Below are 27,659 nucleotides of genomic sequence, written 5' to 3'. Positions count from 1 at the left end.
GTATAATCATCAGATTATCATTTTGCAAACATAATCTATCTTTTAGCCTTTTATGCTGAATATTCATACATAAATGGTGAAATAAGTGTCTGTAGATTGTCACCTGTTTTATTCTGTCATATGCTGAGAAGCCACAATTGGCCCTGAGCACTGTTCAGTAGCTAAATGTGTCCCACAGATGGCAACTTCGCCTTCCACAATGCACCCCCTTAATTGGACTTTAGCTGTCTGCCTCTGCATTACCAAAACTCTGCCCTCCCCCCAGTGCGAAATGTCCTTCTAAGTCTATCAAAAGTGAGAATTTGAATGTTTCACTGGCTGGCGTTTTGTTTTGGTTTTCTTCTGGGTCCTTAATAACCAGAACAGCAGCTCTTGGCAGCTCCAAGGCCTTGGACTAGTTGGCCTCCTCTGGAAATTAGCAGCCAATGGCATTTATTGCAAATAAGCACATTCCTGCCTGAATATAACAATCATCAGGCTTGGAAATGGAGGTAGCTGTCATTCAGAGGGGCGATCCCCAAATCTGTCATTGGTGGGAGGAAGAATGCAACCTTTTACTTTCTTCCTCAGCACAACGTAGAGGCTTATGGCTCCCTGCCTGGGTTGCCAGGCAGAATCCTTTTTGACTTCCCCAAACACGTGACTGTTGTTTTAGAAGTACGCAATAGGGGTGGTGGTGGGGTTTTGGGGGGGGAATTGGAGTACTGAGCTGACTCAAGGTGAGGAACATACCAAATGCTCCTCCCTCCTCCTGTTTTGCCCACAACAACACCCCTGTGTTGGGTTGAGAGAGAGAATGACTGGTCCAAAGTCACCCAGCTAGCTTTCATGCCTAAGATGGAACTAGAACTCACAGTCTCCTGGTGACTGAACCAAAGTCCCTAGCTGTGTTTTTTTACGCCTACAGCAGGACTAGCATCTCCTGGTTTCTAGCCTGGTGCCTTTACCACTGGACCAGCATTTTCTGGGGACAAGGGCAAAGGGCCCTAAGAGCCGAGGTGGCACAGTGGTTAGAATGCAGCACCGCAGGCTCCTTCTGCTGACTCTTTTTGGGGTCACATATGTAAAACGTCTAGTTTAGCTGACTGCTTTATTCTATGTAAAATATCACGCGAGTCAAGAAAATAGTGGTAACAGGTATCTGGTGAGAAGGTACAAAAGAGACCTTCTCTTTCCTGACATTGGAGTATTGCACTTCTTATGTTACTATGCTTACATTTCCCAGCAGTCTTTAAAATCGACTAGAAATAACTTCCTTATTTTTCTCCCATTTTCTGCAAGTTTATTCCACATATAATTATATCTGCTACATCAGGACAGAATGAAACAAAAAAAAAATCAGAGATTGGGAACAGATTTTAGAAATTCTCTTACTTATGCAGCCTCCAGCAAATCTTCAGCATACACTGAAGAGAAGGCCCTGGAGCTCTTCCAGGTCCACAACGGGTACTCTGTGTGCTTTAAACCCAGCAAGGGAGAGGTCTTATCAGCAGAAGGAAGCAGCCACAGGATCGTACCTTTGAAGAGAGCCGGCAGTGGGTGGGAGACTTTCTCTGTAGCAGTTTCTCAACAGAAGAAGCTTCCCCAGATTCTGTATCTACTCTGGTGGGCTGCTGCTTCCTTGGCTTCTGGCTGAGTCAGAGAGCAGCCTAGAAGATGCCAGAAACCTCTTGCTTGATTCGTAGGCTTCTTCCTGTAAATGCATATCGTGTCCTGCGGTTTGCTTGTTTTTTGCTCTGTTGTTTTGGGAATGCTTGCAGATGGCTGACATACTCCTCAAGTTAGGTCTTTGAAATGTGGAAGGTTCTCAAGTGGGGGTGCTGTTCAGGCCACTGGAACATGGGACCATTTTTTAGAGGACTGCAATGTTCAGATTTGAAGTGGGCAGTAGTGCTCTAGATCCAGCATGCTCACATTCTCCATAATTGCTGGTTTCTCTTCAAGAAGCCTTTTCCTAGGTTGCCACAGCCATCCACAGGCCAAGGAAAATAGTGGTTAAGAAGGTGGTGACAGGGCTGTGACAAACCATCATCCTCTGTTATCAGCTTCTTAATGCCTCAACTCAGCTGGTTGCTAGACTTGCCTGGCTTCCATGGGAACCCCAGAAAAATAATAGATTTTGTAATTGGGTAATGACAGGCACATCTCAAAGACTCTCCTGTCTTGACTGTTTGGGAAGAATGGCCTTTTGCCCTAATTAGGCCTCCGTTCTGTATGCTTAAAGCTGAGGCATTCCATCTACGCCATCCTCTCTCCCAGCCTTCAGGGCAGAGGGCACCGGCTGCATTGCCACAGGTTGCTACTGAGGTAGATTTTTGGATGTAACAGAGCAAGAAAGGCATATGAATCTGGGAACAATCCCATTCATTTGTTTAATTATTTCTGTTTATCTAAGATCTACCTACTATTTTTGTGACCACCCCTCCTTGCACACACACACACGTCATATCCTTCAAAAGCTATGTTTGGCCCAAGCCTCAAGAAAGATTATCCACTCCAAATCCAACACAACTTAATAGATTTTCTGAATGAATGAGAAAAGCTGGAGTTGTAGAGTAGCAAATGTTTTCTCCAGCATGATGAATGTAGCATCCACCGGTGGGTAATCTCAGCCTTCCTGCTCAGTTGAGACTAAATCAGAACTTTAGCCACACCTCCCTTGGGCAGTGCCTTCCCAGTTTTTGACTTAGTCTCAGCTCAGTAGGACGCAACTTTGTTTGGCTCCTCATTTAGCCTAGTTTAGAAATATTTTTCAGGATTATTAGAAGGAATCTGGATCAGGAGTTAGGTTTTAATTTACTTGCAAATTGTCATTCTAAAATTTGGTGCGATTTAGAGAAATTTCAAGGGCATCATAGGTGCCTCTAGGTTCCAAGGGGCCTTACAGGCTCTTTGCAAGCGGAATTTCGGCCGCGCCGGATCGCCGAGGGAGTTAACCCGGATCAGCTGTTTAGCGCTGAAACAAAGTTTTTTGGCATCAGGGATTCCCGGGAGCGCAGTTCGGCCGGGCGGCCTCATTTTGCTCACCTCGTGGCCACGAGGTCTCTGCCGGTACAAACGACGATCAGATTGCAGCGGAGGCTGCACAACTCAAACGCAAGTTGCCTTGGGCTTCAACTAAAAAGGGGAGAAAAGGCATTATTTGAGCTAAGTTCCTCAGCACCTTTCTCAGTCCAGACGGCCTGAATAGATTGGTGATGCTTCTCCCTGGCAGTTGCCATTTTGGGAGACGAAGAGGCCTCACAGCTGCCATTTTGATTGCAACAATAGGCGTGGTTGCCATTTCAGGGCCCTCATGTGCCATAGCGGTACCATCAGGCCTGATCCCAGATAAATTTAGCCTGCTGTGTCAGGCTTCACGGGGGAATTTCTCCAGCACTCCTTTGCACATTTCCTCACCTTATCAAGGGAAATAACAGACGGGGGGGCGGTCGCCATTTTGGTTTTACTAATTGGTCACATCTATACATCACAAATTCTATCTTTCTGTATTACCTTTCGAGGGGGATTTAACGTAGAATCCACCTGTTCCAATTAATTCGCAGCACTGTGCCAGCAGGGCCTAGACAGGCAGTTCTAGTGGACTGTCTGGCTGTTTGCCATTGCGATTGTTCAGAGCGCGGGAACTTCCCTCTCTGATAACCAGATGTGCTTGCTGATTTCCCCCCTTCCTGGACATCTCCTACCTGGAATATCCAGTGTGCGATGGCAGCAGTGCAACTCTTCAGACATCGGCTCTGATGTTCCCCCCGCACAGAAAAAGCGCAGATCTTTTGATTTGGAAACGGGGGGGGGGGAACAAGGCCAAGACAAAGAACATATCCACCAAGGAGCATCCAAAGCAGCTGAGTGAGAGGCCTCGAGGAGACATCAGGCGCTGGAGAGGGAATTCTCCAGAGCTCAAAGGCTCATGTCCAGTGAAGCTGAAGTGGTTGTCCCCGTTTCACTGGACCATTCCCCATTCGAGCCTCAATTTGTGCCTTCTCATGATGCCCCTAGGGCATGGTCTCAGGGGAAAACTGAACAGGTTGGTCCCCCTCCTTCCTCTTCTTCCATCACACACCCTGAAGCCACATATACTCCCACTGCAGCTGGAGTTCATTCTGCAGACGCACAAGACATATGGTCAGAGCAGTTCCAGGCATTCATGCACCATGTGTTTGGTCAATTTATGGCCTCCTCCATGGGTCAAAGGTTTCCGCAGGTAACACCACTCCATATCTTTACCTCAAACGGGGCGTGCCCCGTTAACCGGCTCTGGTAATTCTGAGACATCGTCTCAGTTAGGTGAAGGGGAGTCCGTGGACCTGGAGACAGCAGACATGCCTATGTCGAAGGATGAGGAGGCGGCTCCGGCTCCGACATCTGGTCTCTTTGATTCTTCCCTGTTCAGGTCATTGCTTATGAAGGCCTGTACTATGGCCAAGTTGGCTACTGAACAGGAGCCTAAATCATCTACCTCCTCTGTGCAAGAGTCTAACCCCTTGTTTTCAGAGCAAGTTGTGGAGGAGAAACAAATTCCTTGTCCCAATGTTTTCCGCACTACTGTGGAAAAGCAGTGGTCCTCTTTGGCCACTTTGCCTTCTCCCAATAGCACGGAAAAGAAACTCTTCAATGTTTCTTCTTCATTTTCTTCCCTTCTAGAGGTGCCTACTGTGGATACTCCTCTAACTTTGTTGTTCTTCACATCCACAATCCAGGAGATATGACAGAGGCCCTAAAGGCGGAGGACAAGAGGTTTGAGTTTTCTCTCCGCAGGGCTCACCAGGCCTCGGCATGGGTGATCAAGGCGGCAACGTCTTCGTCCTTTTTCGCAAGGACAGCCATCATGTGGCTCCGTGAGCTACAGGCCCTGATTCCTTCTGACCAGGTGCGTGCATACCAGACGCTGGGAAAATTAGTTGCTGCGTCAGAATATATGGCAGACGTATCTCTCCACTCTGCCAGGTACTCCGCCAGATCCATTGCGGCCACTGTCTCATCTCGAAGGCTGCTGTGGTTGAAACAGTGGCAGGTGGATTTAAAATCCAAGTGTTGCCTATCAACAGCCACGTACAGTGGAACACCTCTGTTCGGTCCAGTTCTTGAACCGTACCTTATAGAGGGAAAGGACAAGCGCAAAATTCTTGCGCACCCCTCTAAGAGGTCGGATAGAAGACCCCAACAGGAATTCCGCAGGCAGAATTTTCGTGCTGGAGGTTCCTGGGAGTGGAAGCAGCCCTTTCGGGCCGGGCAATCTTGGGAATGGCCCAGAGGTTCTCGATCCTTTTCCCCTAGACAGGATCGACAGCAGGACCACCAAAATCCTGGAACCGGGGGTCCAAGTCCAGTCCAAACATCCCTTTTGGGGGTCCGGGGGCCATCCTTACAGGCGATCCAAGTGACGCCAAGGTGGATCCTCCTATAGGTGGTCGCTTATCGCTGTTCAGCGATATTTGGGAGGTTACCACCAATGACTCTTGGGTAAGGGAGACCATAAGATACAGTCTCGCCCTAGAATTTCTGTCCAACCCTCCAGACTGCTTTATACAGTGTCCCATCTCAAGAAACACAAGCAAGGCCGAGTTGGTCTCCACGGCCATATCCCATCTGCTAGAGATAGAGGCCATAGAACCAGTGCCTCTGGAACAGAGAGGAACAGGATTTTACTCCATTCTGTTCATGGTTCCCAAGGCCTCGGGAGATTGGAGGGCCATATTGGATTTAAAGGTACTGAATTACTTCTTAACCTACAAGAGGTTCAAGATGCAGTCCCTCAAATCCATTCTGGCCAGTATCAGAAAAGGGGATTTCTTCTCCTCCATAGACCTGACAGAGGCGTACCTCCACATCCCCATCCTCCCACATCACCGCAGATTCCTTTTTTTGTTTCGCGCAATGGCATTATCAGTACAGGGCTTTATCCTTCGGGCTTTCCTCAGCCCCTCAGGTATTCACAAAGATATTGGCAGTCTTAGCAGCCCATCTCAGGTCAATTCCGGTGCGTGTACAGTGTTATCTGGACGATATAATTATCCAATCCAGTTCTTTCCGTTCCGCCCAATCAGACCTTCAACTCACAATCAAGACTCTTCAGGAGCACGGATTTTCCGTGAATTTCAAGAAGAGTCACACAACCCCTTCAACTCGCCTCCTTCACCTAGGAGCAATAATAGACTCAAATCTTTGCAGGGTTTACCTCTCCCAGGAGCGCAAAAACAGTATCAGGTCACTTGTCCACAAGATCCGGAGAGAGAAGGTAATTCCACTGGTCCAGCTGTCTCAGCTGCTGGGGAAGATGGTCTCCTGTCTGGGAATCGTTCTGTGGGCCAGACTACATTCCAGAGTTCTCCAGTGGTTCCTCCTTCCCTTCCAGAAATGGAACGTGAGTGCTTCCACAAGGAAGGTGAGAGTTCCGCACCACACACTGTCATCCCTTCTGTGGTGGACGTCGTCAGCAATGAACAAGGGATCCCTTTTCAAGGAGCCTCCCAGGCTCACCTTGACTACGAATGCCAGCCTGTTCGGCTGGGGCGCCCACCTACAGACTCACATGGCACAGGGTCAATGGTCCCAGTCAGATTTATCACACAACATAAATTGGCTCGAACTCAGAACAGTTCATTTGGCACTCCGTCAGTTCTCTGCCCTTGTGGAGAGAAAGCACATTCTAATACTGACGGACAATGTAGCAGCCAAGGCACATGTCAACAGACAGGGAGGGACCTGGTCGTGGTCTCTCATGCTGGAGGCCCTGGACCTGGTCTGTGGGCAGAGTCCAATCTGGAATCTATCAATGCGGAACACATATCTGGGGAAGCGAATCGACAAGCTGATTCACTGAGCAGAGTTACGGTCGACCACTCGGAGTGGCGCCTGGATCCGGCCCTATTCAGGGAAATCGTGCTCAGATTCAGACAACTGCAGGTAGATCTGTTTGCCTCACCGACAAACTCCCAACTACCCAGGTACTTCACCAGGTTCCCGTCGCCGGGGGCGAAGGGAACAGATGCCCTCCGCAGCAAGTGGCCCAGGGGACTCCTTTATGCATACCCTCCTCTTCCCCTGTTACCAGCGACCATCCGCAAGCTTCTTCAAGAACAGGCAGAAATAATCTTAGTTGTCCCACACTGGCCAAGGTGACTGTGGTTTGCCGACCTTGTAGATCTGTCACTGTCCCCACCGTGGAGGATCTTGCCGGATCGCATCTCTCTCAGTCAGGGGAGACTTCAACACCCAGACCCCCAGTGGCTTCAATTAGCCTCTTGGCACTTGAACGGGAGAGTTTAGTCAGGCAGTCATATTCATCCGGAATGATCTCGATAATCCAAGCCTCGAGATGCCCCTCGACCAATAGGATCTATAATGTCACTTGGAGAAACTTCTGCACGTGGTGTAATAAACAGAAGCTTAGACCGTTGGCGGTCACCATTCCTGACATATTGGATTATCTCTTGGAGGGTCTGAATAAGGGTCTATCACATAGTACCATCCGCAGATAGGTTGCGGCCTTATCTACAGTCCTTACGTGTGACAATCTCGTCCCATTATCACAGCACCCAGCAGTTGGTGCCTTTCTAAAAGGGGCGGTTAACGCTAAGCCTCCTGTGGTGCATCACTATCCCTCATGGGACTTACCAAGGGTGTTACAGGCTCTGATGTCATCACCGTTCGAACCCATCCGGTCTTGCTCACTTCACTTCCTTTCTCTGAAGGTTGCCTTTCTGGTAGCCATCACGTCGGCTAGGCGTATTTCGGAGCTGGCAGTGCTCTCGGTCAGAAGCGACCTGTGTATTTTTCCGGATGACAGAATGGTCCTTAGATTGGACCCTTCTTTCATTCCGAAGGTCAATACCTGGTTCCATAGATCCCAAGACTTGGTTCTTCCAAACTTTTGTCCCAATCCATCACATCGTCTGGAGAGGCTGTGGCATAAATTGGACGTGCGCAGGGCTCTGCACCACTGTGTAAAGCGGACCTCTGCCTTTTGCAAGTCAGAGACCCTGTTTGTGTCCTTCCAGCACTCTTCCATAGGTCAGAAGGTATCATCTTCAACCATTGGAAGATGGATCAGAGCATGCATTGCTCACGCTTATAGGTCACAGTGTCTCCTGGTTCCTACACACATTACTGCTCATTCTACGTGTAGCACGGCCACATCAGCAACCTGGTCTACTCAGGCTTCTGTTGAGATCTGTAGGGCAGCGACCTGGTCTTCTCCCTCTTCCTTTATAAGGCATTACAAGCTTGATAAGTTCCCTGCGGCGGATGCCTCGTTTGGTAGAAGGGTTTTGCGGCAGGTAGTTTCCTCTCAGGAGACACATGCCTAGACTTTTCCCTGCCCGTAGGGGCATGGGCGGCTTTGGTATGTCCCACCGGTGGATGCTACATTCATCATGCTGGAGAAGGGGCGTTTGTCTTATCTGAACACCTTTTCTCAGCATGATGATGTAGCATCCACACCCACCCTTAAACAACCGTCTAGGCAGGTGTAGTTCTATGAGGAGCCATTGCGTCGGACTTCGTCATGGATGCTTCAACTCGTCAAAACTGGGAAGGCACTGCCCAAGGGAGGCGTGGCTAAAGTTATGACTTAGTCTCAACTGAGCAGGAAGGCTGAGATTACCGCCAGTGGATGCTATATCATCATGCTGAGAAAAGGCGTTCAGGTAAGACAACGCCCCTTTTCTAGATGCCTTAGAAGTAGGAAATATGTGCCTTAAAAGTATTTTCTGCTTGCAGTGTAAAAGCTCTTTTCAAAAACACCAGGGAGGAAATGATATGTTCTGCTGTGATTTGCAGAATGCACTGCCTCTATTTGCGTTCCACCTTTGCTTCAGAAGGACAAAACTATTATGTTAAGTCCACAGGATGAACAGCAAACGCCAAGTCTTGGTTTTTGTTTCTCCTAAAATGGGAAGTGTCAGAGAATTCAACACTGAAAACTCCTTAGTTTTTCACTAATAAAACAGAGGCATTTCCATTTCATGGTGCCCTTTTGATTTCCGGAATGTCTAGAAACTGGTAATGCATACATAAAGCATCAGTTTAACAGTCTGTTGAAGGAGGGGGGTGAAAACCCTTTTCCCTATTTGGAAATCAAATGTAGGGACTTCAAAAGAGTCTCTGAGGAACGGCATTCTGGGTGCCAGATTTAAGGGCTCTTCATGAACCCTTGTTTTCTCCCGCTGCTCCCCCAATAAGGAAGGGTTGGCTGGGCAGGAAGAATCACCTCTCTTCTCTCTGCCACGGGGCTTATCCCCCACCTCGCCAGCTTGCTCAGCCTTTCCACCATCTTCCCTGCCTTGTTCTGCTCTGGCCTGCCCAGCCTCTTCGTCTCTCTTCTTGGCTGGTGCCATTCCTGGGTTCCTCTCTCCTAATCTTTACACACCTTTCTCCCTCACCTGGAACTCAGAGGGAAATGTGCATGGAAGAATATGCATTGTTTAAAGAAGGCAGCCAGTGCTGGCCAGATTGCATAAATGCATGGAGAGGTTATAACTGTAGGAGCCACCCAGCCAAAACTGTTGTCCTGTACGCCAAACATTTGCTAAACTGAGATCTGTTCAACCAAGGATTTACTCTAAATTGATTTTCCAGAGTGGTGGTGGGGTTGCTGATCATTGCAGTGGAATAATATAAAAAGCTGGTTTGGAGGTTGTGGCCTGAAAAACTTAAAAGAAATGGCAAAAGCTAAAAACGAGGAAGAATTCCATTTGCTAATAAGAGTGTTACAGCCCTTGCTCTGCTACTAAACACCTGGACTATTTTTTCTTGTGTATTTACCTCTTGCTTTCCATATTGATTATTTTAGATGATCTCTTAGAAATGGTCTGTTTCTGTTTGCGTCAAACCAAGTTCAGCATTCTTAGAGTCAGTCACCCTTGAGAATTTGTCCAAGATGGAAAAAGGGAAATGCATATAAATGGCAACTTCAGCCCACACTATAAATGGAGGAGGGGGTTCCATGTCCTCAGGAAAGGAAGACGGTCTCTGTCTTCTTCACCAGATCCACTTAGCAGTCTTCCAGGGAGAGGGGAGCCCGCCTGGGGCCTTTCCCCTCAGGGGAGAGAAGGAAATGCTCTTGGCAAGTTTGGAAAAGTCAGATGTGGCTGTTTTGGAGCAGAGGGGAATGCAGCAGTGCTTCTCCGGGACAGCTCAAGATTTTATAGTCGGTGATCCTAGGTAAGAAAGGGGAATGCCGTCTAGAGGAGAAGAAACCTTCAGAAAGCAAAATAGAATGTGGTAATCTTGCAAATGGCCTTGCTTAGTTAGAGGTTGATCATTAACCTTCCTTCTCAGCTGTCCTTGGAGCAGCTGCAGATTCCACCCTGGGCCTTAAGCTGCTCTCTTTGAAACAGCCCAGCTGCTCCCCCCCCCCCATTTTTTATTTTTTACCCTTTAGCCTGTATTCTGCAGCTTCCCTGTTGATTCCTATCTCAAGCTGAATGTTTGCCAAGGGTGCCGGGGTCTTGCTGTGAGATAGCGGCGTTGATGCTGGGGCTGTCTAGAACAATATAGCTGACTCAAGAATAATACTCAGTGTGTGCTTTTAAAAAGCCCAGAGTTGTGCCTGGGACTGAATTGGACACGCAGAGAGGGAAGTGGGGAGAAATGGACTCAAGCTTCTCCTTCGCATAGGGACTTCTTAATTGATAGCTTCCATCACTGAGACCAAGCTCTGGGAAAGGAGGAGGGGGGATCCACATGGTGTCTTCCACAACTCGCCAAGGCCGTTGCGCCTCAAGCCAGCTTGCTGCAGCCAACTCGCCACAGCCAATGTGCTGTGGGACAAGAGTTACACCAGTGTTGAAGAAATAGTCAAATAGAATCATTAAAGAAAGGATGCCAAAGGAGGGACAAAATAAAATGTGAATGACAAAAGTTAAAATAATTTTTAAAATTATTTAAAATAATTAAATTGTGAATTGTTGAATTGTCCTGCAGCGAGTTGTCCTGCGGTGAATTGGCCATGGCAAGTTGACAGCAAGTTATGGTCCCATTGCGGTCAACAGCCTGGGCTGCACTGCTTCCCGGGGGGGGGGGCATGAGGCTTAACATGGTTTGTTTCTGAACCAAAGTTTCCGAACACAAGGTTTGTGCGTTTCTGAAGCAAGATTTGTAATTTGGGAGGGTAGAGATGGTAACCGTCTATAACTGCTGCAAATAAGAGTGGAGGTTGCTTTTTTAGATAGCTTTTCTTTATTTTCTCTTTTGCTGTCTTTCATTTTTTATATATTTTTCTTTTTTCTATTTTTTATACTTTTTTGATCTTGTGTAAAATTCTCTCTCTATATATAGTTTTCTTCTGTTAAATAGCTAGCCGTTCAGGGAAAATGTATATACTCTACTATAACGAAAAGGGCCTTCAAATCTCCATCCATAAGGAGGAGCTGCCACTGATAGGCTCAGGGCCCTTATGTCAGAGGTCCCCAAACCTTTTGGGCATCAGGGACCAGTTCCATAGAAAAACCTTTATCCATGGACCGGAGAGTGCATGGTTTTGTGTGCTGCCTGCATCCCACGGATGGGGCTTTTCTTGTTTGTGTGGACCGGTTGCTGGCATGCCACGACTGGTCCCTGTCCATGGACCGGGGGTTGGGGACCCCTGCCTTATGTGGAAGCAGTCCATCATGTGAGAGACAGCTTCAGACTGCAGTTGCCATTACTGGACAGGAGGTATTTTAAGCACTGGCTTTTTACATCCTTGGGGAAAAGTCATGCAAAGCCAGATTTGACTCCCTTACAAAGGGCAAATTAGAATGTAAAATGGGACTTTATGTTACAGAATTTGAGAGTGGCAAAGAATTAAGCTTCCAACTTGTGGTGATGGTGAGAGAAATATTCTTGGTTCTTTCAGTCTTCAGTGCTACTGGGATAGCAAGCATGATCCGAAGTAAAACAAGCTTGTCAATTATGCTATGAAGGAGGCCCAGAATCACCCCCCCGTCCCCGCTCCAGTTTGGCCCTGTTCTATCCCCCCCCCGAAGGGAGCCTCACAAAAAAGGGGGTGAATAAGTATATACATCATGCATTTCTTGGTCCTTTCAAGGCCCAATCATAGTCATCAATGATTGCAGTTACTTTTTCAATAAGAAAGTTTGTGTGTGCTTGGTTTATTCCTCTAATAATAAAGAGTATATATAACCATTACTTTTGAGAACTTCCCAAGAAATTCTGATGAGACAGAAGCTGAATGTATGCAATCTAGAACATTAGTTCTCTGCAATAGTTTTAAAACAGGCTTCAATGTATTAGTAGCAGAAACTTGAAGAAAAGATTTTCAGATACTCACATTGGTACATAATGCATAGAAAGATACTCTAGTTGCAAGAGGAAATTGATTGCCTTCTGGGTGGAAAGATAGACTATCAATGGAATAATAATGAAGAATAATTAAGTGCATGGGAGCTAATTTCTTCCAGGCCACACAAGCTCATAAAAAGATAATCAAAGCTAATTACAATATTCTTATGCCATGCCTCTCCTGAGCTGCCAAGACTGAAAGTGAGGTCACGTCTTCATGGTCTGGTCTACCACCCAGCATCCTCAGGTGTATACAGCTACAAAACCCAAGCAACAATATGTTCCTTAATTGAAGTGTTACCCTCTCTGGTTTCAAAAATGCTTTGAAAGAACAAGACCATGATGGAGCCAAGTTGGTTTACTCATCTGAGCATGCCTTGATGGTCCTCTTGGCTAATCATTTCCTGCATTTCTGTTACCAACCAGTAGGTTAGCAGTGCTTGATGAATGAGATGGACTCTCTTCTCCAGCATGATAGATGTAGCATCCACCGGTGGGTTATTTCAGCCTTCCTGCTCAGTGAGACTAAGTTCGAAGTTCAGCCACACCTCCTTGGTGCGGTCCTTCCCCCAGTTTTAACCTAGTCTTTGCTCAGGAGGACACAACTTTGGTGACTCCTCTGTTAGACTAGAGTTTAACTTAATTAATTGAATAGATCAGTGGTTCTCAACCTTTCTAATGCCACGACCCCATAATACAGTTCCCCATGTTGTGGTGACCCCCAACCATTTATACATCACCGGGTGCCAGGGGTGTGGCCAAAGAAAAGGGGAAAAAATGGCGGACAGCCTTGTTTGGCGACCCCCATGAAATGGTCGTTCGACCCCAAATGAGGTCCCGACCCACAGGTTGAGAACCACTGGAATAGATTAATTCAATTAATAGATTCTAGCTTATTTTAACTTGTTTTTTTTTTGTTTTGAAGTTATTTATTGTTAGAGGTTTAGTAGTATTTCTGGTGTTTAGCGGCAGTAGAACTTTAGCCAGCAGAGGCTTGTAGGCCTCGGGCTGATCGATCCGACTCCGTTGGAGCCAGGAATAGCATTAAGCAGCTGTTTAGCGCTAAAACAAAGCCTGATTTCGTTGCTTAGGAGCAGGCTGCCTTGTCGTTCTTTCTAGCGGAGCACGGCTCGGTTGGGAGGATTCGTTCTTTCCTCGTGGCCACGAGGCTCTAGCAGGTGCAAGACTTGATCCGGATCGCAGCAGAGGCTGCGCAACCAACCGCAAGTGTTTCTGCCTTATAGATAAAGAGGGGGAAGGAGCAAGTGTTGCAGGATTCCCCAGTATTGTTGTTATTCCGGCAGAATTAGGCGTTGAGGAAGTTCTCCCTTGCGGCATCGCCATTTTGAAAGACATGAGGTTTGCGGCCGCCATTTTGAATTCTATTTTGGGCGTGGTTGCCATTGTAGGCTTTATTTACCCGTGGTATTTTTCAGGCCTGAGAATTTTATACTGTAGCTTACTGTGTTGGGCTCCTAAGAGGGAAGTTACACAGTATCTTTTGTTGATTTGCCTTATTATTCTGATTAAAGGAAGAGTGGAATCAGGACATATACATAATCCTATTCTGTTTATAATGAAGGGACTTTTGAATTACCTGTTCCTCGTAGTTCACAGGCGCTGTTGTCAGCAGGGCCTAACCAGGCAGTTCTAGTGGACTGTCTGGCTGTTTGCCATTGCTGTTGTTCAGAGCGTGGGAACTTCCCTCTCTGACAACCAGATCTGCATAATTTTCCCCCATTCCTAGATATATTCTGCTCGGAATATCCAGTGAGCGATGGCAGACAGTGAAACTCCTCAGACATCACAGGGTTCTGGAGTTCCCCCCACACAACCAAAACGCAGATCTTCTGAATTGAACGTTGGGGAAAGAAAAAGGCTAAAACCAAACATTTAACCACCAAGGAACCCTCCAAGGAACCCTCGAGAGGCCTCGAGGAGACATCAGGCACTAGAAAAGGAATTTTCCAGAATTCAAAGGCACAGGTCCAGGGAGGCTGAAGTGGTTCCCCCTGTTTCCCTGGACCGGTCCCCATTTGTGCCTCCAAGTGTGCCTTCTTATGATGCCCCGAGGGCTTGGTCTCCTCAAGGGGAAACTGAACAGGTTAGTCCCTCTTCCTCTCCTTCTTCTCATCTTCCTCCTCCTCTTCCTCCCCCTCCTACTCCCTCTGTTTCTTCTGCTTCCATCATACAACAAGTACCAGTGGCCACACATTCTCACATAGTGGCTGGTGCTCGTTCTACAGATCAAGGCATGTGGGCAGAACAATTCCAGAACTACATGCATCAGGCGTTCAACCAATTTATGGCTTCTTCAATGAGTCAAGGGTTTCCCCAGATACCACCGCCTCTGCCCACTGCTGCAGGCGGGGCGTGTTCAGATACCAGGTTCAGGTGTCTCTGAAGCATCATCTCAATTAGGAGAAGGTGAATCGGTGGACCTGGAATCGGTGGATATTCCCATGTCAGAGGATGAGGAGGTGGCTCCGGACCCGACTCCGACAACGGGTCTTTTTGATCCATCCCTGTTCAGGTCTTTACTCCTGAAGGCCTGTACCACGGCCAATTTGGCCACGGAACAGGAACCCAAACCATCTACCTCTGCTACACAGGAATCTAATCCTTTGTTTGCGGAAAAGGTAGTGGAGGAGAAACAGATTCCTTGTCCAACCATATTCCGCACTACTGTGGAGGAGCAGTGGACCTCATTGGCCACTTTGCCTTCTCCCAATAGCACGGATAAGAAACTCTTTAATGTATCTTCCTCATTTGACTCTTTCCTAGAGGTGCCTAAGGTGGACACTCCGCTCACCTCTCTGTTCTCCACATCAACAATCCCAGGAGATATGGCAGAGAATCTAAAGGCAGAGGATAAAAGGTTTGAATTTTCCTTTCGCAGAGCTCATCAAGTCTCGGCATGGGCAATTAAGGCAGCAATGTCTTTGTCCTTTTTCACAAGGACATCCATTATGTGGCTTCGTGAGTTACAAGCTCTGATTCCCCCTGAACAGTGCGTACTCACCAGACGTTAGGGAAACTGGTGGCTGCGTCAAAATACATGGCTGATTCTTCTCTACAATCTGTCAAGTTTTCCGCTAGGTCCATTGCGGCCACAGTTTCTTCACACAGACTTCTATGGCTCAAACAATGGAGGGCAGACTTGAAATCAAAGTGGCGCCTATCAACGGATACTTATAGTGGGAAGCAGCTATTTGGTCCGGTTCTTGAACCGTTCCTGATAGAGGGGAAGGATAAGCGAAAGGTTTTGGCGCACCCCTCTAAGAAGGTGGATAGAAGGCCTCAACAGGAATTTCGCAGGCAGGTCTTTCATGCCGGGGGTTCTTGGGAAGGGAGGCAGCCCTTTCGGACCGGACAAACCTGGGATTGGTCCAAAGGTTCTCGCTCTTTCTCCCCTAGGCAGGATCGGCAACAGGACCGCCAAGGTTCTGGAACTAAAGGTGAGTTCCAGTCCAAACGTCCCTTTTGAGGGGCTGGGGGTAGCCCCTTCAGGAAATCCAAGTGACGCCAAAGCGGATCCTCCCATAGGCGGTCGCTTAGGTTGTTCAGCAACACTTGGGAGGTCACCAACAACGACACTTGGGTGAGGGAGACCATAAGATACGGTCTCATCTTAGAGTTTTTTTCCATTCCATCAGACCATTTCATTCAGTGTCCCACCTCAAGGAACGCACACAAGGCCGAGCTAGTGTCCAAGGCCATATCTCATCTGCTAGAAATAGAGGCCATAGAACTGGTACCACGGGATCAGATAGGAAAGGGGTACGACTCCATCCTATTTGTAGTTCCCAAGGCCTCGGGAGGTTGGAGGGCGATTCTGGACCTAAAAGGGCTAAATTACTTTCTAGCCTACAGGAGATTCAGAATGCAGTCTCTCAAGCATCAGGAAAGGGATTTCCTCTCCTCCATAGACTTGACCGAAGCGTACCTTCACATCCCCATCCTCCCACAACACCTCAAATTCCTCCGGTTTTGTTATGCGCACCGGCATTACCAATACAGAACTCTACCCTTCGGCCTCTCTTCGGCCCCTCGGGTATTCACAAAGATATTGGCAGTGCTAGCAGCCCACCTCAGATTGATGCCGATATGCGTACAATGTTACCTGGACGATATAATCATCCAATCCAGTTCTTTCCATTCCGCCCAATCGGACCTACAGATCACGATAGAGACATTGCAGGAACACAGATTCTCAATAAACTTCAAAAAGAGTCACATAGTTCCTTCCACTCGAATTCTCCACCTAGGGACTATAATAGATTCCATCCTGTGCAAGGTTTATCTCTCTCAGGAACGCAAGGACAGCATCAGGTCGCTTGTCCAAGGGATCCGGAGAGAGAGGGTAGTCTCGCTAGTCCAGCTGTCTCAACTGTTGGGCAAGATGGTGTCTTGTCTGGGCATTGTTCCATGAGCCAGACTGCATTCCAGAGCCCTCCAGTGGTTCCTCCTCCCCTTCCAGAGACAGAACGTGAATGCCTCAACAAGGAAGGTGAGAGTTCCACACCACATTCTGTTGTCTCTCCTATGGTGGACGTTGTCAGCCTTGAACAGGGGGTCCCTATTCAACGAACCTCCCAGGCTCAAGTTGACCACGGACGCCAGCCTATTCGGCTGGGGGGCCCATCTACAGGCTCACATGGCACAGGGTCAATGGTCACAGTCAGACCTTGCACACAATATAAATTGGCTAGAATTGAGAGCAATTCATCTAGCTGTCCGTCACTTTTCCGACATTATGAAGGGAAACCATGTCCTGATAATGACGGACAACGTAGCAGCCAAGGCACATGTCAACAAGCAGGGGGGAACCCGGTCATGGTCCCTCATGCAGGAAGCACTGGATCTGGGGCTGTGGGCAGAGTCCAATCTGAAGTCCATCAGCGCGGAGCACATATCAGGGAAGGCGAATCGTCAAGCCGATTCACTGAGCAGGGCAACAGTCGACCACTCAGAGTGGAGGCTGGACCCGGCCCTGTTCAAGGAAATTTCAGAGAGGTTTGGACAACCGCAGGTGGATTTGTTTGCCTCGGCGACAAATTCCGACCTACCCAGGTACTTCACCAGGTTCCTGTCACTGGGGGCGGAGGGAACAGATGCCCTCCGCAGCAAGTGGCCTCGGGGACTGCTCTACGCATTTCCCCCACTTCCACTCATTCAGGCTACCATTCGCAAGATCCTTCTGGAACAGGCGGAGGTAATCTTTGTTGTCCCACACTGGCCAAGACGACCATGGTTTGCCGACCTTGTGGACTTGTCAGTATCTCCATCGTGGAGGATTCCGCCAAGCCGCATATCACTCAGTCAAGGGAATCTCCAACACCCAGATCCCCACTGGCTTCAACTAGCCGCTTGGCATTGAACGGGAGAGTTTAGTCAGACAGTCCTATTCGTCCAAGATCATATCCATGATACAAGCCTCAAGGAGACCCTCCACTAATAGAATTTATGACGCTACGTGGAGGAATTTCTGTAAATGGTGTATCGCTCATGTCTTAGACCTTTAAAGGTCACTGTTCCTGATATTTTAGACTACCTTTTAGAGGGGTTGAATAAGGGTCTTTCACATAATACCATCCGCAGACAGATTGCGGCCCTGTCAACGGTCCTCTCGTATGACAGATTTCCCTCACTATCTCAACACCCGGCAGTTGCCGCTTTCCTAAAAGGGGCAATTAACACCAGGCCCCCCCCATGGTACACCGATGCCCTTCATGGGATTTACCGACGGTGTTGCAAGCCCTCTCGATGGCACCGTTTGAGCCCGTGGGGTCTTGCTCACTTTATTTCCTCTCTTTGAAGGTTGCCTTTCTGGTAGCCATCACATCGGCAAGGCGTATTTCAGAACTGGTCGCCCTTTCGGTCAGAAGTGATCTGTGTATGTTTCTGGATGACAGAGTGGTCCTTAGATTGGACCCTTCTTTCATCCGAAAGTCAATACATGGTTCCATAGGTCCCAAGATTTGGTTCTTCCTAACTTTTGCCCAAACCCGACTCATCGTCTGGAGAGACAGTGGCACAAATTAGATGTGCGCAGGGCCTTGCGACATTACGTCAAGCGATCTGCCACTTTTCGCAAATCGGAGGCTCTGTTTGTGTCTTTCCAATCCTCTTCCATGGGTAAGAAGGTTTCATCTTCAACCATAGGGAGATAGATCAGGGTATGAATTTCTCACGCGTACAGATCTCAATCCCTGCCTGTACCGAGCCATATCACAACTCATTCAACATGTAGCGCAGCCACATCAGCACTATGCAGGCCTCGGTTGAAGAGATTTGTAGGGCAGCAACTTGGTCTTCTCCCTCTTCATTTATAAGGCATTACAAACTTGATAGGTTTGCTGCTGCGGAAGCCTCATTTGTCAGAAGGGTCTTGCAGCAGGTTGTCTCCTCCGAGAGGACACATGCCTAGACTGGGACATGGGTGGCTTTGGTATGTCCCACTGGTGGATGCTACATCTATCATGCTGGAGAAGGGGTGTTGTCTTACCTGAACGCCTTTTCTCAGCATGTAGATGTAGCATCCACACCCACCCTTAACAGTCAGTCTAGGCAGGTGTAATTACAGGAGGAGCCGTTGCGTCAGACTTCGTCATATTTGCTTCGCCTCGTTAAAACTGGGGGAAGGACCGCCCCAAGGAGGCGTGGCTGAACTTCGAACTTAGTCTCACTGAGCAGGAAGGCTGAAATAACCCACTGGTGGATGCTACATCTACATGCTAAGAAAAGGCATTCAGGTAAGACAACGCCCCATCTCTTCCCAAAGTTGTTCGGTCTGGCACCTGAAGGGGACGGGCATTTTTGTTTTTATTGATAGTAGAGAGCTGCCTAGAATCATATAAGATAGGCGGCTATATAAGTTCTGTCAACAAGCAAACATATTGGGCTTGTTGATAATAGGTTGAACTGGCTTCTTTGGGAAGAAACGTATTAGTCACTAGTTGATTAATTGTATGGAGAATCATGAGAAGCAGGTTGCTGGCTGATTGAGAAATATTTTGGTGTGCAGGAATCTCACTTGTGTGTTTTTTGTTGCTGACTTCAGTGTCATCCATGCAGCCGTTGACTCAGGTGGGATGTCCTGCCCAGCCCTTTCTTCATTGTGTTTGGCTTTAAAAAAGGAAAAGGAAAAAAATTAAAAAAGTGCTCTTACCTAGCAACCATAGAATTAATTGAATATTTGAGACTCTCCTTTTTAGGCCACACCTCGCGATGCTAATTGTGTACTTAAGGCCAGACACCAGAGCACACATTAGCCTGCCCTCTCCTGGCAGGGTGGCCCTGAGAAGCTGGCCGTGGGAGGAGAAAGCTGCCTGCTCACCAGAGTCCCAGGAGTTTCCTTTTTGAAGTCTGAGAGGAGGAACCAGAAAGTGGCTGATGGTGATGGTTGTGGTTATTATTAGCATTATTATTATTATAAACAACATAAACACGATCTCTTGGTTGTTAATAGTTTCTCTTGTGAAGAATGTTGAATAGTTCTCAACTTCTCAGTTTTGGAAAGGGATCAGAAATGATTTTTGTTTTTATTTCCTAATGGGCAACAGTAGGCCTAAGAAAAACATTTCAGATTTCCTGACAACTGGCGAATTTTTAGGAACCTGAGCAGGGATAGGAAACATTCCACAAAACAATTGAATGACCGTGTTTCTGCTTTTATTTCAGCCATGACAAATAGTCCATATTTTTAAAAGCGTATCCAAGCATTCAGAATAGTTTCAGGCAGTATTTCTTCAAGGAATGTCTTTGTTTCTGCAAAATAGAATACTTGTTGGTCTATACTATTGGTGGATAAAAGCAAGTTGCTGGTGTAGTTTCATATCCCAGAGAAGTATTTTTTCAGCTGCAAGATCAGAGCGATATTTGGCTAATCACTTCTACATCCATCCAACACACCCAGTGTCCATTGTCACCTCTAGTTGTCAGTGCTTGAACCCCCTTGAAATTATTGCTGCTTATGTCTAAAGCTGATGGTTCAATTTTCTTTAGACAAAATACTTGAGGAGCCTTTTAATGAGAATGAAATTGGGCACGCTAGGAAAACTGTCCTGCTGAGAAATCCATTAGAAGCCGTGGAGCTGTGCTCACTTCTTCTCTAGGCCCTAAACTGAGTAGCTGGGAGCTTTAGGTTCTGTGTTTAAATAATATCACTTTTGTAGTCTGCCTATGCAAAGAATGCAGTCTTTTTATTATTTGATGGGAATGTTTGTATGTGTTAGTTATAGTTTGCATTAGGATTTGCTATTATGTCTTTTTTTTTCTCTGAAGAACAAAATTCCCAAATAAGCTGCCTGCTTCCACCCTGCCCTGTTTCTGTTGATTTGGCTCCTCGCTCTGGTCCCACACTGGATTTAGTGTATTCTGCTACCTTTGTACTGATGGTGCTACTGTTCCCCCCCCCCCATCTTCTTCCTTGGTGTTGCCTGAATTATGTGGCATTCCGCTGGTCTTCTTCCTGCTTTATCTGCTGCTGTGCGCTAAAGATCTTGCTGCATTTCCTCCCACTCTAAATCTGTGTGGTTTGTACACTCTCTGTGGATGCATTATGTTTTCTACATCAACCTCATTCAGGAAACTCTTGGGGCTTTCTCCTGTCCTCTTCCAGGCCCCTTGTAGTATCCACGACTGCCTAGAAAAAACTGCAGTATAAGCTTCCTCCTTCTGGGCCTGGCTCCATTGGAGTAAAGCCCATTTCCACATATCTGCCCTGACATTTCCCAGGTTTGGCGTTTTGGGGTGCCCAAGAGTCCCTGGCAAAAGAGCTGCAGATAAGAAAAACAAAGCCTGTTGTGTTCTTTATCCTTGCTCCCTCTTTCTGTGTACTGTTCTGGTTTCTTTTTATTGATCTTGTGCATCTGGAAATTGGTTTTTCTGAAAATGAAAGTCTTGTAAGAGGACCAAGAGGGGGAATCTTTCTGCATACCACCAGGGAAGTGGATTTGGGAGATCAGCAGTCTGCATTTCTGATGTCACCCTTTGCCCTTTTGTAAATCACGAGGCACTTCATTGTTTTTAAATCTTGTGCACTACTATAGAAATATAGCGCCGCCTTTTCCCTGGCATAGCTCTTTATTCCTGTCTTGACTTGCTCTCTACAATTATCCTCCTTGCTTTAGTAGGCCTGTGGTTTACTTCATATTAAACCCAGAAGAGAATATTTGGAGCCAGTCAAAAAGAATCCTTTGAATCTCTCCTACTAGATTTGCCCTCACTAGAGAGACCTGTTCCCCATTAAAGTTTAATTTAACTTAGTGTGACGCATGTAAGGTGTGTGGCTTCAAGACACTCTTTTGACTGGACCTTGTCTAAAAAAACCGAGTAGCTTACTAAGATTTTGTGCAGCGAGGAGAGCCTGTTTCCTATTTTCAACTCTCTGCCTGGGTATCCTCTTCACGGCCTGAGTGGCGCAGCCAGAGATGGGGGAACTGCATCAAGACGAGAGCAGCTCGTGTGGGAGGAAGGCCTTCCCTGCTACCCTCGTTCCAGCAGTTTGTTCATGCCTGGGATTGTTAATATTCTTCTGGCAGCTCAAGAAATGTCTGCTTAGGAGTGGCTCTGAGTGTCGTACTTTGGGTGGTGCATGCACAACCCCACCAGTCCCTGCACGCTGGTACCTTTAGGGCAGGCCAGACAAAAGACCGACCAGGGAAGCTGAGAACTGCCTGGCCGGGGAGGCTGAATGGATAAATTGGAGGATGGGAGGGCTTCATTCACATGGCAGAATTTTAACCAGATTAGGCCACCTTCGTCAGGGTAATGCCATTTCTTGCCCAAGGAACTGAAAAAAATAGCTTAGGAACAAGCCTTAGAGATTTTACAATTGGGAAAAGCAGAATATACTTAGGAGGAAGAGTTTCTAAGAAAATATATTTAGCTTCATTTGGATTAAAAGGTCTGAGGACGCTATAATGGGCCTTTCTCAGAGCCCATCCGAACATCACCTAGTTCAGACATAGCTGATGGACCAGCCACTTTCCTTCCATTTATTTCTAAACAGGAATTTTATGGATACGTTAACTCCCATACATATGGATGACATTCTAGTAATACATTAGTGTGATTCAGTTGGGATAAATTGGCCCTGCTGTTGGCTTATGAAAATGAATTCCAAGTCAGCTCTGAACTAATATTTTACTTCAGACATTTCTGCACTTCTGGAAGCAGCAGAGGAGATGTCAGCAACCTGAACTTTGTGGAGAGAGTTTTTAGCATACAGTATTTTGCTGTTCTTGGCAAAAATTTGTTCTGATTCAGGAAGTCCTGCTCAGCCTCTCTTCTCTTTTACAGAGGTTGGTCGGCTAGCAAGGCCAGGAGGGCCCTTTCCTGCTACCCTCCCCCAGCAGAAGAGGGTTTTTTCCTTGTCTCAGTTTCTGAAATCTGACCTAGAAGGAGGAGGATGGCCAAAGCCTCTGCAGTTTCAAGTCTGCTCTCACCCCACCCCCCACCCCGTCCTTCCTGTTTACATACAGACTTGCTTCCAGGCCAACTCTGGGGCTTGCCCTTCCACTTGGTTGACTTTGCCAAAACTCCCCTGGGCAGAGGGCAGCAGACTTAACCCCTTGACTCCAAGCAGGGCAGAGGCTGTGTTGGAGGATCTGCTTCTTGCTTTTGGCTGTGTGTGTGTGTGTGTGTGTGTGTGTGTGTGTGTGTGTGTGTGTGTATCAAATGTTCAGGCTCCTGGTCCGGTGATTCTTGGCAGCTGACTGCAAACTTTTAAACCATCCATGGGTATGGTTAAAATGAAACAAATAACAAAAGAGTAGCATTAACAAGTCTTAAAAATGGCCTAAGCCGGTAAATGGTTCTGGAGCAGAGCAGGCAGCCCCAATCTTCTTTGGTCAGTGCACATCTTTGCAGTGGTTGTGTGGCAGGGTGGCTTTTCCAAGAAGTCCACAGGGCCAGTCCCTGGTTGGAGAGAAGAAGTGAGTCCCTGAAGATGCCCTGAAATGGAACTGCCCTCTCTCCATTGATTTTCTCCTTGGATCCCTGTCCTGGCTATATCAGGTCAATCAACTTTGGTCATCCCTTACAGCCGAGATACGACAGTCTATTATTTAGAGTGTAACTCAGGCTTTTTTTCCCCATAGAGAGTTAAACAACGTAATTTGTAATCTGAGAATATGTGCTGGCCTCTTTTTCTCTTTTCTTTGTAGAATGAGCAATTATTTATTCATTTTCTGGCATTCTGGATTTATATGGCATCCCATAGAGCAGGAAATTCCATACTACTAGCACTGAATTTCAGTATTAAGTTTCTGGGAAAAGGTGTCTTCCCCATTCTCCACCCTAAAAAGCTGTTTCAAACGCTGTTGGGATAGTTTTGGAGCTATGCAGCGCTTCTGTAATATCAAATATTGTAACTCTCCTTAGCATTCTCCGATTCCCCCGCCCCCCAAAATGCATAAAAACATCTTAACATGCAGTGCGGTATAAACCTCTTTGTTTTTATTATTCATTTTTAGATTGAGTATTCCCTGGCTTCTGGCATATTTCTGTCCCTCTGTGAGAACCTCCCGTAGGCCGACTGGTGGTTGTAGGAGAATGCCTGAATTGTGGAACACTTTCCTCCTGCCGCTGCTGCTGCTCCTCCTCCTCCTCCTCCTCCTCCTCCTTCTTGCCAGGATGAGGCACCTGGCAAACGTGGGAATGAAAGAGAGTCTTTTGCCATCTGTCTGTGCCAGAGCCTTATATCCTCTCTGATCCTCCAGGATTTTCATTCCTTGAAACTGCTGCCAATTCTGATAGAGGTCTTGAGGTGGGAGTCTGCAGGCTTTCCTCTCTAGCTGAAACGAGATCTTTTCCGCCTTCTGGACCAGAGGATCTCTAGATTTCACTGGTTGTGAAAGTGGAATGCCCCCTGCCAACAGTATGAAGTCATGGGGCTTGGCAGGCGTTTCCCTTTTTCTGTTTGGTTTTGGTTGAAAGTGAGATTTTTTTTTTAAAAAATCAGAATTTGCTGGGCATTAAACTGTTTGCTGAGAGTTGGATATTAACAGCAAATGTCTACACTTTTATTTAAGTAGGAAAATCTACCCCTGTTCTCATGCTGTATTTGTGCTTCAATATAGAAGAGACAGGTAATGGTCCTCAGACAAGCCTGCACCTGCTCCAATGTAGTGATTGTGTGTGTGAATACACTTAATTTGGTTTCCAGGTCTCAGGGACTGTTTGACCAGAGAATATGCTTTCTACCTTGAAATCAGTAGATCTTAGTCCTACTTGCAGAAGTCTTAAATGGAAACTTCCCTGCTGAAGGCCATCCATCTGGAAAGCAAAAAAAAAATCTGATCCTGTGGAAAGAATAAACTTAAGAACTGTTCTTGAAACAGTTTTTGGGCTGTGCGAAGGCTCGTTTTTTGTGTCTCTTTGGCCTAACAGAAAAACAAGGTCCTGAGCGGAAGAGGATCAAAAAGGAACCGGCGACTCGCAAGCCCAGCCTGCTCTTTGGAATGGGGCTGTCCGGGATTCGAGCAGGCTATCCGCTCTCCGAGCGCCAGCAGGTGGCCCTCCTCATGCAGATGACAGCAGAAGAATCCGCCAACAGCCCAGGTGGGGACAGGATCGATGCTTCTGCTTCTTTCTAAGGGAATGCTGGTGCTCTCCCCCCCCCCCGCCCCAGTAGATCTTGCAAACCTTTCCGAGAACTCCTTGACAAATGTTGGAGATTGGCACAGTTTGTGCTGGCATCAGAGGAATAGAGGCGCCTCTTAACTCCTGGTGTCCGAGATGCTTTTCCACAGCCACTTCCTACAGTAGTTGCCTCATCCTGGCCTTCCTTTATTGTCTCCCCCCAGAGGCCCTCCTTCCCCACATCCTTCAGTCTGCCTGTAGCTCTTGTGTATAGCTCCCTCTAAAGGCTTTGGGGGTTTGGGCCTTAATTAAGCACTTCCTTGTGTTCCCTCTCCCCCCAACAGTGGATACAACACCAAAGCACCCCTCTCAGTCTACAGTTTGTCCGAAGGGAACTCCTAATTCTGCCTCCAAAACCAAAGATAAAGTGAACAAGAGAAATGAACGCGGAGAAACCCGGCTGCATCGGGCAGCTATCCGGGGAGATGCCCGACGTGTCAAGGAACTGATCATTGAGGGCGCCGATGTCAATGTAAAAGACTTTGCAGGTAACCTTTCTGGATTAGCTACCAAAAAGCAGATAAAACTAGGCAAATCTTACCAAGCTAAGGGATGCAAATGTGTTATTAGACATCAGATTGATAATTAGAAGAACATAACAGCTTGCTCAAAACAAGCAAGGTAAATTCTTAGATCAAAATCCATATATCTTGTATAGTTATGCCCCATAACATTATTTTTATAACCAAAAAAAGGAGACATATCTCAAAAAAAACCTAAAAGATCACAGAACACTTTGAATTGGAACATTTCTCAATAACGTTTACTCTTCACTTTAAATGTGTTACATATTCAAAGTTGAAACTGTCTAGTAAAACAATAACATTTTATCCTCTGAGCTCGTTTTCTTTAGCTTCTTTCTGGCAGAGTTACCTCCATCTCCCTCCCTATGCCTCACAGACACACGTTCCACGCATCACTCATTGCATTTCAGGAGCTAAATCCGAGTTTCCTTGGGCAGCATTTTCTGTCTGTGCATTTACATGCAGAGCCACTCAGCCATGAGCAACAGCAGTCCTTATTTTTCTGTCTTAAATCCCTTGTCAAAACTACACCTGAGCAGAAGTCGGCAGACTTATTCCTCTGAATGTTTAAGAAAAATAAATGTACATTTTTAGTGCTCTAAATTTCTGTTGCCTTCAGTTCTCCTGGAGAGCAACCAGCTGCATTATGTACATAACTAACCCAAAAGCCGAGAAGGGCTAAATAATAGACAGGTATCCAGTTTCTCCAGATTTGGCCCAATGCAAATTAGCAATTCTTTCCCCAGGCAAGCTGCCCTAATTAATTGATGCATTGTGTGGGAGAGAGATGCTCACAGGAACTTGGGTCTACGTGTCTCATATATGTGATTGATACATGCCTTTACAGGCTGGACCGCTTTGCACGAGGCATGCAACCGAGGTTACTATGATGTTGCAAAACAGCTGCTTGCTGCAGGAGCCGAGGTCAATACCAAGGGTCTGGACGATGACACTCCCCTGCACGATGCGGCCAGCAATGGACACCGCAAGGTTAGCACTCGCTTTCTTGGATGGGCAGCTTCTTCCTCTTTTCCAGGTTGTTCCAGGCCACCAACTGAGAGGGTAGCTTTCCAGCCTGTGCTTCCAACCGCCCCCTCCTTTCATTACTTGCGATAGGCTATTCTCTGCTCCTGCCTCACTGACCCTCCCCTGCCCAACATGCCAGAGGGCCCTTGTTTCTAGGTCCTTGGAGTGCAGCTGCCTTTTTGCTCTTCTGAAGGTCAAGGCAGACCAGCTGGGTCAGGGGACAAAGGGTGTAAGCCTAAAGGAGGCTGGCATGGAATCAGATCAAGTCTCCCATAGCCTGGGATGGGCCGCGCTGAATGACCCTGGCCTCTAAAGACCTTCCTTCACAAAGGAGGAGCTCAGGGCTTAAGTGAGGTATCGAAAGGTGTGTTTCTCTGAGTTGTGACCTATATTCTGCAGATATCAGGTTACATTAATACAAGCTGGTAGGGACAAATTTGTGTAGATGATCAGGCTTGAGGTTAACATAATAATAAAAATAAAAATAATGTTGGAAGGGACCTTGGAGGTCTTTAATTTATGCTGTTTAACCTTCTCTTAGAGAATAGCACCTGACTGAAAATTTTGTTTCATTAGGTGGTGAAATTGTTGTTACATTATGGAGGAAACCCTCAACAACTTAACAGGAGGGGAGAGACTCCATTAAAAGTAGCCAATTCCCCCAACATGGTGAACTTGCTCTTGGAAAAGGCTGTGTATCCTTCCAGTGAAGAGAGTTCCACAGGTAAGAGGTAGCAGGTGGGGTGAACACCCAGTACATCTGTGGGGGATTCAGGGATATAAATAGGTATCAGGAAGGATTGTGGTCTGGTGAAATATAACAAGGCTTGTGTAATTGATCAAAACGTCATTCAGCCCTCACTAACCAGTATTATACTCAGGAATCGTGTCTCTTTGCTGCTGATCCTGGGGTGTGGAAAGAGCTCCCAAACTGCTTAATGCACAGGAGTGCTCAGTTCTTCCCTTTAACAACCTTGGCCCTAGTTCAGTGATGGCTAAGCTCTTTGGGGCTTGTGTGTCATTCAAAACATTGCGGCATGTCAGCTTTGACACACGTGTCACAGGATCACCATCACTGCCCTGGTGAGATTGACATTTATGCTGTTTCTCTGTGGTTGCCACAGCTCATCCTTGAAGAACCAGCCGTCAAAAAGCTCCACAGGAAGAATCTACATC

The 27,659-nt window shown here is 47.0% G+C and overlaps 1 protein-coding gene across 2 annotated transcripts in view; it reads left to right on the top strand.

Moving 5' to 3' along the window:
- Positions 1 to 27,659, top strand: part of ANKRD11 (ankyrin repeat domain 11) — a 209,225-nt gene that overhangs the window by 168,251 nt on the left and 13,315 nt on the right. For both annotated transcript variants that reach the window (XM_039330997.1, XM_039330996.1), the window contains 4 exons: positions 24,682 to 24,852; positions 25,218 to 25,421; positions 26,305 to 26,447; positions 27,060 to 27,207. In XM_039330997.1, coding sequence (XP_039186931.1) covers positions 24,682 to 24,852; positions 25,218 to 25,421; positions 26,305 to 26,447; positions 27,060 to 27,207 — 666 coding nt within the window. The remainder of the gene's footprint in view (positions 1 to 24,681; positions 24,853 to 25,217; positions 25,422 to 26,304; positions 26,448 to 27,059; positions 27,208 to 27,659) is intronic.

This window comes from Crotalus tigris, unplaced genomic scaffold (assembly GCF_016545835.1).
Source record: "Crotalus tigris isolate CLP2741 ecotype Arizona unplaced genomic scaffold, ASM1654583v1 scf7180000024433.1590703, whole genome shotgun sequence".
Taxonomy (NCBI): Eukaryota; Metazoa; Chordata; class Lepidosauria; order Squamata; family Viperidae; genus Crotalus; species Crotalus tigris.
The sequence above is the reverse complement of the archived record's forward strand: the minus strand, read 5'-3'. Positions and strand labels throughout refer to the sequence as shown.